General features: G+C 41.2%; 1 protein-coding gene across 1 annotated transcript in view; it reads right to left on the bottom strand.

Moving 5' to 3' along the window:
* gabrd (gamma-aminobutyric acid type A receptor subunit delta) overlaps nucleotides 1-10,228 on the bottom strand; it is a 56,124-nt gene extending 45,896 nt beyond the window's left edge. Inside the window, exon 1 of the mRNA XM_060851829.1 lies at nucleotides 9,942-10,228. Coding sequence (XP_060707812.1) covers nucleotides 9,942-10,009 — 68 coding nt within the window. The 5' untranslated portion in view covers nucleotides 10,010-10,228. The remainder of the gene's footprint in view (nucleotides 1-9,941) is intronic.
* Between the last annotated feature and the right edge of the window lie 4,379 nt (nucleotides 10,229-14,607).

Here is a 14,607-nt window from a genome sequence, read left to right as displayed (position 1 = left end):
TCCTCCACCGGCAGAACACAACTACACGACGGCTGGAGGAGGAGCGCCTCATCTTCCGCCTGGGAACCCTCCAACCACAAGGTATGAATTCAGATTTCTCCAGCTTCCTCATTTCCCCTCCCCCCACCTTGTCTCAGTCGGTTCCCTCAACTCAGCACCGCCCTCCTAACCTGCAATCCTCTTCCTGACCTCTCCGCCCCCACCCCACTCCGGCCTATCACCCTCACCTTGACCTCCTTCCACCTATCCCACCTCCATCGCCCCTCCCCCTAGTCCCTCCTCCCTACCTTTTATCTCAGCCGGCTTGGCTCTCTCTCTCTTATTCCTGATGAAGGGCTTATGCTCGAAACGTCGAATTCTCTATTCCTGAGATGCTGCCTAACCTGCTGTGCTTTGACCAGCAACACATTTGCAGCTGTGATCTCCAGCATCTGCAGACCTCATTTTTTACTATAAAAACAAGGAGTCTATAAATCCTCTAAACTATTTTGACTTGCCTGGTACTTTCAGAGTATTACGCATGTGAACCCTCTGTTCCATTTGATGAAAGTTTCCAATTTCTTTTTAAATGAGGAAACAAAGTTAGAACTGATTTTACAGAAAATGTGTCAAGAGAATTATTAAAAGAACACAAGGACATGACAACATAAATTAAACTGATTCATTGGGCAGAGTCTTTACCAGAACACTGCAGATATTGTTGTTAATCAAGAAATGATAGGGAGGGAGTAACTCAAGAAAATTACCATCACCAGAGAAGTGGTACTGAGCAAATTGTTGGCTCTACAGACTAACCACCCTCTGCATTATGACTGAGTTTGTCCCCAGCTTTTAAAAGAATTGCCTAGTGTTGGTTGATTGATGTGTGATTTTTAATTTTCCAAGGAAGGAGACAGACAGCAAGGAACTACAGACCAGTCAGCTTAACATCTGTCATGGGAAAGCTTTTAGAAACTATTATTAAAGACATTGAAGGCACTTGAAAATTTCAAGGTAATCAGGGTTTTGGGAAAGAGAAATTATTTTTAACCATGTTATCAGAGTGAGAGTCATAGAGTCATAGAGATGGACAGCATGGAAACAGATACTTTGGTCCAACCCATCCATGCCAACCAGATATCCCAACTTTGAATAATGGGGAACATTATTGCATTTAAATTTCCAGGAAGCATTTGACAATGTGCATATCAAAGATTATTGCAGAAAATAAAGCTCCTGGTGGATAGAGTAATGCATTGACAAGGATTGAAAACTGACTAGCTAACAGGAAAAGAGAGGAGGCAAGTTTTGTGTCATAGGATCAGTACTGAAGCATCAGCATTTTTACAATTTATACAAATGCCTTGGATGAAAGGATCAAAGCTAACTTTACTGTTGACACAAAAATAGTTAGGAAAATAAGTTGTGAAGAGGACATAAGGAAGCTACAAAGATACATAGATAGGTTACATGAGTGGGCAAAGATCTGGCAAATGCAGTATAAAGTAGAAAAATGTGAAATTTCAATTATTTCAGGCACAGTAAAGAAGAAGCAAATGATCTAAATAGTGACAAGATTACAGAGAAGGACCTGGGTGGGTGAATTGCAAAATGTTAGCATGCAGGTACAGCAAGTATTAAAATGCTGTTGATTGCAAGAACTGAATCAAAAGTGAGGAAATTATGTGTTTCAGTTATATAGTATATTGGAGCATTGGGACACAAGAGCAGAAAAAAGGCCATTTGAATGAGCACACCACTGCTATTCACTGAGATTTCTGCTGTCACCCAGACATTGCAGCAATGGTGAATTGTAGTACAAGGTATTTTAAAGTATCACTATTGTGTGTGGATCATTGTAAAGGATTATCATATTTATTAGTGACTGTGGCAGTTAATGAAAAACAGCACATCATTCTGAAGCCTCAGACTGAATTGCCATTCTGTCCACCAGTCTTTTCTCCTGTACTTATTTCCATGTATGGGACCATGGACTTCTATTGGATTGATCCATGCTCATAAGTACAGCAGTGGTTTGCTATTGTCTTCCGTAGGATGGCTGGCCCAGAAACTCTTCCACTCTTATCACCTGCCATCAAGTAATTAAAAGCATCAATCAACCTATTCATCCATGTTATGTATGTGGATACAACCTCTACAGCTTGGTACCAGAATTCAGGGCTTCTGGACCAGAGATAGGGGTACTAACATAATTCTGCAAGACTTCCTGAAATTCCATTATTCGGTCCAAAAGATGACATGTGCAAAAGGTACATTTGCTGTAATATGTACGTCAGAGATAGTTCAACAGATGAATTCAAGATAGCACTGAAGCCAAACCAGGCCACTCTTTAAAAGCTCTCGACAGCAGATCTTATTCTCACATTTCTTATTACCGTTCCCCACTTTTAAACCTAAATTCTAAGTCTGTCTTTGTGCACCTCCGGTGCCGCCATAACCTTGTCTGCCTCATTCTGTCTAAGCACTCTATCATTTGTATGTCCTTGTTTACTATGATCTGCCTGTACTGCTTGCAAAACAAAGCTTTTCACTGTACTTAGGGGCATGTGACAACAGTAAATCAAATCAAATCAAACATTTTCCTTTGTTTTTAATATCACAGGGAATGAGGAGATGTTCTTTTCCAGTAGGTGGGGGAACCCTTACCTTTTTTAGTGGATGCTCCAAAAACAGAAGAAACAGAGAGTTGTAAGTATCTGTGCAGCATTCTGGCGAATGTGAGTTCCACAATGACATTACGAAAGTAGAAGATGTAAAATTTTGATAGGAATTGGTATAAACTAGATGCGGCAATTTTAAAGGACATGCAAAAACTAGATGAAATCTGCTATTCTCATACATAACTGAAGATAGAAGAACTGGTGGATAATGTTATTAAATAAAAATAAAAACTTATATTTTAAAAGTACAAGCAAAGAGGACAGAAGTTAGAAAGTTATGGTGAACCTTTATAATTTGTGGAATTGGCTTCATTTAGCATATTGTATCAATTCTGGGCACTATACCTCAAGTATGATGCCAACACCTTGGGGCAGGTACAATGGAGGTTTACCAGACAGTGTCAGGCTGGAGGACTAATTAAACAGAAAGAAGATAAAGCTGGAACTGCTCTTCTTTGAGCAGAATGACTGAAAGGAGATTTTATGGAATGTTCAAGATTCTGATGGGTTTTCATAGAGCGGCTAGAGAAAAACTATCCCCAGGTGGTGATAGTTTCTGTGATACCGTCATGGCCTTCACTGGTGATGTGCAGCATTCTCACAGACACCTGGGAATCACTGGCCCAAGACCAAGGATCATGGCCAAGAGTGGCGAAGCATCCGGAAAGGCATCAAGCACCTCAAGACTTGTCGTCAGGAAAATGTGGAAGCTGGATTAAAACAGAAAAAGGAACGCACTGCCACACCAATACCCACCCATTCCTTCCCGTGACCACCTTCTGCCCCAAGTGTAACAGAGCCTGCAGTAGCTACATTGGTCTGTACAACTCCTTACAGACTCACCCTGAGAGAGTCATCCTCATCACAAGGATGATGAGAGAAAATTGCTTCCACATGCAGGCAAGAGAGAAACTTGACCTCACAGATTTATAACAATTTCCCAAAAATCCAGGGAGATGAAATATGGTGGGTCAGGAGTTTAAAAGAAATGGTTTTAATACAATAAGTTTTTATGATCTGGAGCACTTTGTCCAAAAGAGTGGTAGAAGTTGAATAAACAATACCTTTCAAAAGAGAATTGTTTAAAAAGGAAAAGCTTTCAGTACTACAGGGAGAACAGGAGCATGAGGCTAATTGAACAGATTTTGCAAAGAGTCAGCATGTACTTAAAGCACTGACTGCTTTGTTACTGTGTATTTTGAATTCACAACCTAAGTTACAAGATGTATAACAGTTGTAGGGGAATGATTAATTAACAAGACGTGGTGAATATGTTTGACAAATGCTTTCCTAATTGTGTTGTGGTGATGGTGTAAATCATTAAATAGAGCTATCACATCCTTCACACATACACACGCACTAAATATGTCTTTTCTTTCTACTTCCTTCCATTAAAATATTACCCAAATTCCATTTTGGTGAAGACAGTATTCATGTGGGACTGAATTCTGTAAAGATTAGAATTTTTTGGGGGAGTGGGAACAAATAAATCTGATCCTAAAAGTTTCATTTCACCATGAAGAGGTGAGTTTGAAGTTATGTTTTAGCCGGACTGCGAATGTTAACTGACTGAAAATATCTATACAGTAATTAAATATAAACTGCACTCTCGACATTGGATATAGAGACTCTGAGCACACCTTGCTGAAAACCACTGCTGTATGTCGAAAATAATTCACTGATGTTGCAACTTCAAAATCCATACAGCCTTGTGGTGTCTTTTTTTCTAGAAAAATCAATGTTCCCAGGAGATGGGATTGACTGGGTTGCTCTGCAGAGAACATCATACTGGTGCTCCATACCACCATATCAAAATCCCATCATTAAGGGTGGATTAGACCGTAACATGTGGAGCAGAATTAGGCCATTCAGCCTATCGAATCTACTCCACCATTTAATCATAGTGGACAAAATTGTCAACATCATCCTTCTGTTTTGTCTCCATAGCCCTTAATCCCCTTACCAACTGCATGGTGGGTCAGTGGCCAGCGCTGTTGCCAGCCTTGGGTGGGGTTTACACTTTCTCCCCATGTCTGCATGTGTTTTCGCCAGATGCTCCGGTTTCCTCCCACAGTCCAAAGATGTGCAGGTTAGGTGGATTGGCAATGCTAAATTGCCCATAATGTCTAGGGATGTGCATGCTAGGTATATTAGTCAGGGTGAATGCAAGGTTATGGGGATGGGATTGGGTCTGGGTAGGATGCTCTTCGGAGGGTCAGTACTGACATGTTGGGTCAAATGGCCTCTTTCCACACTATAGGTATTCAAATATTCAATCCAGAACCTACCTATTTCTTTCTTAAAGAGAATTAATGACTTGGCCTGTACAGCCCTCTTCAGCAATGAGTTCCACAGATTAACAACCCTCTAACTGAAGAAATTCCTGCTCATTTCAGTTCTAATGAGTTGCCCCTTCACTATGAGGCACTGCCCTCAGGTCCTAGTCTCACCTACTAGTGGAAACATCTTCTCCACATCCATTCTATCTGTCCCTCTCAGAATTCTATCAGTTTTAATGAGGCCCCCCTCATTCTTCCAAATTTCATCAAGTACAGTGCCAGAGTCCTCAACCATTCCACATATGATAACCCCATAGTTTCCTGTCTTCTGCCTCCCTCCCTTTTTAAATAGGGGTGTTACATTAGTTATTTTCCAGTCAACTGGCACCCTCCCTGACTCCAGTGACTCCTGAAAGATCACGCCAATGCATCTACAATCTCCTCAGCTATCTCCTTCAGAATCTGTGTAGTCCATCTTGTCTGGGTGAATTATCAATCTTCAAACCTTTCAGCTTCCCCAGCACCTTCTCCTTAGTGACAGTTATTGCACTCACTTCTGCCCTCTGACTCTGTTGATGTTCTGGTATGTCCCTGTGTCGTCCAGTGTGAAAACTGATGTAAAGAACCTATTCAATTCTTCCGTCATTTCTTCGCTCTCCATTATTATTTCCCCAGTCTGATTCTCCAGTGGTCCAATTTCCACTCTTGCCTCTCTCTTAACTTTCAGCTATCTAAAAAAAAGTATGTTATTTTCCTTTGTCTTACTAGCTAGCTTATTCTCATATTTCATCTCCTCCTCCCTTATTGCTTTTTTACTTACTCCCTGCTGGCTTTTAAAAACTTCCCAATCCTCTGGTTTCCCACTGATTTCACCACATTGAATGCTTTTCCTTTTGCTTTTAAAATGTCCCTGACTCCCCTTGTCAGCAGCGGTTGTCTTGTCCTCTCCTTAGTATGATTCTTCTTCCTTGGGATGAATTTCTGCTGAGCCTCACAAATTATCTTCAGAAACCCCACAATTGCTACTCTACCTCTTCCCTATAAGACCCCTTTCCAATCAACTCTGACCAGCTCCTCCCCCATGTCTTTTTAATTACCTTCACTCAATTCTAATACTGTTAGATCTGATGTCAGCTTCTCCCTCTCAAACTGCAGAGTGAATTCTATCATATTATGGTCACTGCCTCCTAGGGGTTCCTTCACCTTAAGCTCCCGAATAAAAGTTGCCTCGTTTCACATGACCAAATCTAAAATTGTCTCTTCCCTAGTGGGCTCTACCACAAGCTTCTTGAAAAAAATCTTGCAGACAATCACAAACTCCTTTTCTTGAGATCTGTTACCAACCTGATATGTCCAGTCCACTTGCTTATTGAAGCCCCCTCCCCCCATGATTATTTCTAATGTGTCTTTTTTATCTCCTGATTAATTTTCTTCCCCACATCCTATCAACTACTCGGAGGCCTGTACACTACTCCCACAAAGGGCCTGTTTTCCTTTGTGGTTTCTTAGCTCTACCCTTGCAGCTTCTACCCTCTCCAACTCTATACCACTTCGGGCTTTCGATTTAATTTCATTTCTTATTAACAAGGCAACCCTGCCCCCTCTGCCTTATGCCTGTGTTTTTGATAGGATGTGTATCCTTGGCTATTTAGTCCCAGCTCTTGCACTCACATCTCTGTGATACCCACACACACCGTACATGCTAATTTCAATCTGCACTACCAACTCACTTATCTTGTTGCATATACTGCATGCATTTTAGTACGACACTCTCAGTTGACTACACCGCACCTCCCCCCTCCTCTTCTCATTGTCGTACCCTTATCTGCTGTGCCTGAAGTTAGATCCTGACCAATTCCACACTCTCAGCCCTATCATTTGCTCAGGAAACTATAATAGCCTTCGCTGAGCCCTGTAAATTTTTCCATGCAACAGAACCTACCCATCCCCAATGAATTAGTTTGAAGCCCTATCCACAGCTCTAGTTATGTGATTTACCAGGATTCTAGTCCCAGCATGATTCAAATTGAGCCTGTCCCATCAGAGCAGATTTCTTCTTCCCCAGCATCTGTGCCAAAGTCCGATGAATTCGAACCAGCTTCTCCTACACCAGTCTCTGAGAATATTGCAAATATATGATGCCAGTTTAATAATAGTAACTGCTCATGCAAAACATCATTTTTTCTGGCAACATATTTAAGAAATCAGCAATAGAATTTCCTTCTCTTAAAAGGATGTAATGAAAGTTGTCGCTCCAGCAAACAGACCTCAAACTACACTGATTTAATGGGAAAATCTATGTGCCTGACATAATATAATACACTGTGAAAGTTTCTTGTAAAAGGCATTGACGATTATCATCACTATCACTTCCTTAGAACTAATGAAAGCTCAAGATGATAGGCTATTCTGCCCTTTCATTTGCATTCCTAAAGCAGGCAAACTCCCCCATTTATTTTGTGCATTGTATTTTGAAATATTCAATATTTCCAGATTGAGATACCATTGAGCAATATTTTCAGTTATATTTTAATATTTAATGCTCTATTTCAACAACAATTTCTATTTATATCGTGTATTTAATGGGACACCCCAGGAGCTGCTTAGGAATGATACAAAAAAAACCCGTTTTATATTGAGCCACATGAGGACACATTGGGACAGATCATCAAAAGCCTGTTCAAAGAGGCATCTTAACAGAGAAAAGGGAGGAAGAGTATCTGAAAGATTTGGAGAAGGTATTCAAGAGGTTAAGACCTTGGCAGCTGCCAATCGTTGCGTGATTAAAATCGGGGATGCTATCGATATCGGAAGCAGCACAGAGACCCCTAAGACAGTAGAGCTGGACAAGATGACAGGGAGACAGATTTCAACATTACTGAACCAGTAACCAATGTAGGTCAGTGAGCTCAAAGCTGATGGGTAAACAGGCATTGTTAAAATTTCGGACATTCACAGAAGAATTACGATGCCCTCAGGTGCACAGGAGGTAGACAGGGAATGTCAGTCCTTAGTGTGTTGGGTCTTATTTCTTTCAACTGTAAAGATGTACATCTTTTGTTCAGGTTGTACTTGGAGCTAACCTGAATATACAAACCCACCTTCAACTTTCCAAACGGGACACATTTTTAATGAAACTTTGATAAGAATATAATGCTTTCAACAAATATCAACTTGTTAAGCAATTCATATACAAATGATCCCGGTTCTATTACATCACCAATAACATCAAAATATTTTTGCACTCATATGGTTTTTCTCATATAGAAAAACAGCCAAAGGTGTTTCAGAGGTGAATTCAAAGATCAAAGACTCAAAAGATTTACATCGAAGTTAAACTCAGGAGATTTGAAAATTAGTTTGTAACTTACTACCCACCTGAATTGAGATAACCAAAGTTTGGTTAAACAAAACTCATTGAAGAAAGACCTTAAAATAACAGGAGGTGAGATGTGAAATCACAACATAACGTGCTGGAGAAATCTGTGGATAAAGTTAAAAATCACACAACACCAGGTTAGTGTCCAACAGGTTTATTTGGAAGCATTAACTGTTGAACTATAACCTGGTGTTGTGCGATTTTTTACTTTGTCCACCCAACACCGGCACCTCCACCTCCACATCATAGTATCTGTGGAGACAGAGAGAGCTCGTCTTAAGGTTTCCCTTCCTCATGACTCTTCAGAAGTTGCGATACCATCAGACCTGCTGAGTGTCGCCAGCTCCCGTCTGTATTTATTTCAGATTTCCTGCATCTGCAATATTTTGCGTATTTCCTGCTTTTTAAAATCAATTTGTTAAAGGTAGAAACTTTCCTCTTTCACTTGCAGTGTTGAGGTTTGCCCCTGCCCACTGTACCTGCTCTTCCCTGTTCAGTTACTGATAAGATGAGCAATATACATGAGTACATGAGATGGTTTCCCATCACCTTCCTCAAGTGTCTTCAAAAGAAGCACAAGTGCTCTTCCCACAACCTCCTCTGCCTGGAAGCTGTTTGCTGGGTTTTTATTTGCTGTTCCACCATCACTGTTGAAAATTCGCTGCATCTGTTAATGGCTATGTCCTGTAACCCTCAGGGTGACCCTTACCTTGGCCTGGGGCAAATCACACACCGAGCTCTCAAATGATGTTGCTGCTCTTCCCTTTAACCTGGAGTGATGATCAATTAGAAGGGCTGACAGCGGTTGGTGTGAACACACAATGAACCACTTCCCTTAAAAAGCTCGAAAACGCACAAATAACTTCACCAGACAGAAAGACAAACATGAATAAATGTTCCATTAAACCAGAAGGCGCAGTGAGTTGCAGTTAGCAATGTCTGAACTATTAAAGATGATTAATATGACCATCTTTCAGAGAGAGTTGTGAAATCACAGCGCAATGCCGCCGGCCAATGTTCTGTTCTCCGCTAAACGAAATTACAAGACTGTCCAAAATCTAAACCTAGCACATAAAATATTGAAAGGGCTGGGGTGGAATTCTGGCCGGCAGGTTGGTGTGTATTATCCTTGCTCTTTCTCATCTAAAGTCTTTTACAATAATCTTAGCAAACATTTGCAGAGAAATAAGGAAGTGATTGAAGCAAAAGCACAGGATATTTAGTAAATGGAAACTAGGTCGGCGTAATGGAATAGAATCCCGCAGAAAGAGGTTCCTCCGTGAAGCCAGACTCTCCCAAACGCTCGGTTACCAGTTAAAGCCACGCAGAATAATGATCGCAAAGTGAACGCACATCTATATCTAGAGTATAACGTGATACGGATGAATAGGTAAAGACATATATTTAATGATGCATGTGTAAGGTGCAACTCGAATTTACCTGAGAACAGATACCTCTGTCCGACAGCAGCAGAAGGAAAAGCGAGCAGTTTGAACACTGCCTGCCCTCCCTCTCTCACTGAGAGAAGCTGCAAGATCCGCGCGGGGAACAAAAAGTTACCAGCTCTCCAGAAAACCACTCGAAAGAGACGGAATCCGATTGTCAAGAACTATCATTCCTTACCGTATAAACTTCTGGTGCTGCGCGCACAGTAACAGCAGAGCTGTGAATTTTAACGTGATCAATTCCATTTTATTTCCCTAAACTTAGGGACTGCAGGGATGTCGCTTCATTTAAGGGGAGACCTGTCCGTGCTGCAGGGCTGTCGGTGCAGAGCTGAGAGCTTGGCTCCTAGCCATGTTGGAGGTGGTTGATGTGGAAGCCTGAGCTTCTCTTCTGGGCTCTCGACAGATCGCGGAATGTAACGGTGTTATCACCAAAGGCAATTAGAAGCTAGTCTCCTTTCCTCTTGAATACCCAACAATCTCTGCCCACATCCACAATCTGCGATCAGTTAAAGAGATAGCGCCAACTCCATCCCTCTCGGTGCAACACTTAAAGGGGCATTTCCCCATATTGGAAAAACAGCGATTCCCACATAAACACTGTGCAACTGAAAAAGTATGGTACCATGGAAGCAAGTATTTATTACAATATTACTGAATGTCTTGGTAAGTTCTTAACAATTTGGTGAGTTTTATGCTTTATTATATTGTCAATACTTTTGTACCAATTTAGTCAATATTCATGTTGAAGTACCTACATTTCAGCATGAAAGAAAGAAAGTAATAAAATAAGGAGTTTAATGTACCAGTAAATTACTGCAGATGCTGCAATCTGGACTGAAAATGAAAAGTGCTGGAGATCACAGCGGCTCAGGCAGCTTTCACGGAGTGATAGCAAGCTCAAGTTTCCAATCCAGGTGGCTCTTCATCAGACCTAGTGGTGTGCAGGGGACAGTATTTATGCTATAGTTTGGGGTGAGGGAGTGGGAGTGGAGTGCTGGGGGAGAAAGAGTGCTAATAGTGCATCAGATGTTTAATATCCTCATTTGGTCAGCCCTTAATGATGGGGTACTGAGTGAACATATGAACAAAGATGGACCGGTAAGGACCTCTGGTCCATTAGTCACTAACTATAACTGCCTACGCGCAATGTGCAGTCTGTCCAGGCTACCGAGAAGCCAGTAATCATCCGCCAAATGTTAAAAATAAATTTAAACCGCAAGAGGAGAAAAATGGTAAATACTCCTCCAGGACCCTGGGGTAATTCAACTCCAGAAGACCTCTCTGACTCTGAGTAACATCAGTATCAACTTCCTTTTATTCTTTTATGGGAAGCCAGCATTACTGGCTGGGCCAGGTTTCAATGCCCAGTCCCTACTTCCCCAGTGAAAGTTGTGATGAGCTGCCTTCTTAAACTGCTGCGCTCCATGTGGTGTAGGCAGACCCACAGAGCTATTCGGGAGGGAGTTCCGGGATTTTGATGCAGCAACAGGGAGGGAATGGATGTGTAGATCCACATATTCATAAAAATGGAGTTCCAAGTAAGATTGGTGTGCAACGTGAAGGGGATCTTGCGAATATTTCTAATCAAACTTTTCAGATCTGTTAAAGCACATCCGAAGCAGGTGGGATTTGCACCCAGACCTTGTTGTGTAGAGGTAAGGATACCAACATCATGCCACAAGAATCCTGGAAGGGAACTTGCGCATTGACAGTGGAAATGAGTTCAGCTCTCACTTGAAGAAATTCAGTCAATTAGTACATAATAGTCAAACTGACAACTCGTAATCGTATTAGCTTTAACATGCAAATGTTGTATTATGGCAGTGAGCTCTTACTGTGTGTGCAGAGAGTTTTGAGAAACATGGGTTGTTCTCCTTAAGGCACAGGAGGTTAAGGGGAGAGGTGGGATAAAGTACATAGAAAGAAACTCCTTTCACTAGCAGGTGGATCATTAATCCAAAAGCATAGATTTTAAGATGATTGACAAAAGAACCAGAGAGATGAGGAGAATTATTTTATGCATTAAGCTGATCAATTTTGGAATTTGCTGCCTAAAAAGTGACAAAATATTTAATAGTGCTTCTCAAAAAAGGAGTTGGGTGAGAATTTGAAAAGGAGAACTTTGCAGGACTATGTGAAAGAGGAGTCCCACTCCTTGGAGTGCTGGCTCCGCACAGGCATGCTGTATAATTCTGTGATTCTTGTCATTGCTGATCCTTAAGAATTGATTGGAAATTCAGGCCAGGATCCTGCTCCTGATCTCTGCTGGAAGTGCAGGTGTGAATTGAATGAGGATAGGTTCAGGTCCTGGCAATGTTGATCTTTCAGAAAACTTGGCAATGATACAGTGAGACAAATGGACCCCTTCTGTTCTGGAAAATTTATGAGTGTCAAATATTTGTTTGTTTATCTACTTCAACAGAAATTGCTGTGGATGAAAGCTGCCCTCAGAATAAAACTACAAGTTTGGTTGCTACATTTTCTTTCTGACAAAGACATCAGGCTCCATGAAGTAGTAGAAGTAATTTACACCCATTCTCAGCCTCCTTTCTCAAACACTTCACTTAATGGTTGAACTAATCCAAAGAAATATAACATTCTGAGCAAATTTCTAAAGGAGGGTTTATTAACCCCTTGCAGACTAATTTCAACTTTGAAATGGAAGATCTTTTTTGTATCTTTTTGAATTAATTTATTACTTAATCTGAACATAAATGTAAAGAGGTAGTTTAGTTGCAGCCTAAGTGAAAACCAAAAGAACTGTGGATGCTGTAAATAGAAACAAAAAACGGAAGTTACTAGAAAAACTCAGCAGGTCTGGCAACATCTGTGAAGAAACATCAGAGTTAATGCTTTGGGTCTGGTGATCCTTCCTCAGAACTGATGGTAGCTAAGAAACTTTAGGGTGTAGGTTTGCTCGCTGAGCTGTAGGTTTGATATCCAGATGTTTCATTACCTGGGACAGGCTAAGCAAAGACATGCCAGAGAATTCCTAGAGGCCTGGCACTCCAACCACAACGCCATAAACAAGCACACAGATCTAGATGCCATCTATCAACTCCTCAGAAAACGAACAGGAAATGACATCACCCAGGAACCCCATCCAGGACAAACATATAAATAGAAAGCAGGAGACAACAGCTTCGCTTCACGTGGAGGTCGCCACTGATGATGTTACCGAGCCAGGTAATGAAACGTCTGGATATCAAACCCACAGCTCAGTGAGCAAACCTACACCCTAAACCTCAACCTGAGCTACAAACCTTCACAAACCTTGCAGCTAAGAAAATGTTGGTCTATATGCATTTATATCATCTGCATATAAACTGACATTTTCCTAACTACCATCAGTTCTGAGGAAAGGTCACTGGGCCTGAAACGTTAATTCTGATTTCTCTTCACAGATGCTGCCAAACGTGCAGATTTTTCCAGCAATTTCCATTTTTGTTTCTAGTTTAGTTGCAGAACATATCATAGACGATGGATCTGAAATGTTATGTCTGTTTCTCTCTCCACAAATGCTGCCAGACTTGTTGAGTATTGTACTTCCAGTGTTTCTGTTTTCAATGCACCTATCCTGACAGATAATAAAGCTACACATTTCAATTCATAATGAATTCGATCTATTTGTGGAACTGGTTGCTGGCCAAACCTGGCCAAAGGACAGCAGGTGCATGAGTAAGTTATCATCTGCAAGTTGCCCTCTGAGTCACACAGCACAGGTCAACTTTCTGCTACTCCTTACATAATAGTACTGTGGGTGTATCAACACCATATGGAGTGCAGTAGTTCATGAAAGCAACTCATTATGTTCTTAAGGGAAATTAAGGATGACCAATAAATGTCATCCACAACTGAGACTGGAACCACAAGGCCAGACGGATCAGAAGCTTTCCAGTCTCTCGCAAGCCCGACGACCCAGACCTCGCAGAAACCCAGAACCGAAGCCTGACCAGCCCAGGAACAAGATTAGAGTGGTGCTGGAAAAACATAGCAGGTCAGGCAGCATCCGAGGAGCAGGAAAATTGACTTTTCGGGCAAAAGCCCTTCTTCAGGAATCAGGCTTTTACCCGAAACGCGATTTTCCTGCTCCTCAGATGCTGCCTGATCTGCTGTGCTTTTCCAGCACCACTTTAATCTTGACTCTAATCTCCAGCATCTGCAGTACCCACTTCTGCACAACCCAGGAACAAAACCTGACCCCACAGTGACCCAAACTCAAGAAAGCCTGACTGAATCAACCGCAAGATCCATGGAAAGCAACCAAAGTAATCAAAGAGCCTTCCCACCCCGGTTACACATGGATGAACAGATTCAACAACTGCTTCTTTCCCGCTGTTGTCAGACTTTTGAACGGATCTCTCAAATATTACTTTCGATCTCTATATTTTCATCTTCTCCATGGCTGTAACACTGTATTCTGCACTCCGCTCTGCTACCCTGATGCAGTTTTTATGGTATAATCTGACTAAGTAGCACACAAAACTGCACTTTTCACTGTATCTTGGTACATGTGACAATAAATCAACTCAAACCCATAAATGAATTAGAAAAAGAACAGATATTGAAAAATTGAAGTCATGGCCTTTTATTCCAAGACTTCTATAAAACAAAGTAGAATTTAGATTGGAATTAGACCTATATCTGAGTAGCCAGCAAGGAATGTAACAACTCATAAAAACTAATTCCAAAATCATTGAATATATATAGGACATCTGGTAATGGTCACTTTTTCAAAATTAAAAGACAAATTGAGAGGGTGATAAGTGTCATTTGGAAGAGCAGTTATGCAAAAAATGGGAAAGAAATAAAATTTTACATCATTGTCTATGAATTTCTCT

This window comes from Hemiscyllium ocellatum, chromosome 37 (assembly GCF_020745735.1).
Source record: "Hemiscyllium ocellatum isolate sHemOce1 chromosome 37, sHemOce1.pat.X.cur, whole genome shotgun sequence".
Lineage (NCBI taxonomy): Eukaryota > Metazoa > Chordata > Chondrichthyes > Orectolobiformes > Hemiscylliidae > Hemiscyllium > Hemiscyllium ocellatum.
Note: the sequence above shows the minus strand (reverse complement) of the source record. Positions and strands in the feature narration are given on the sequence as shown.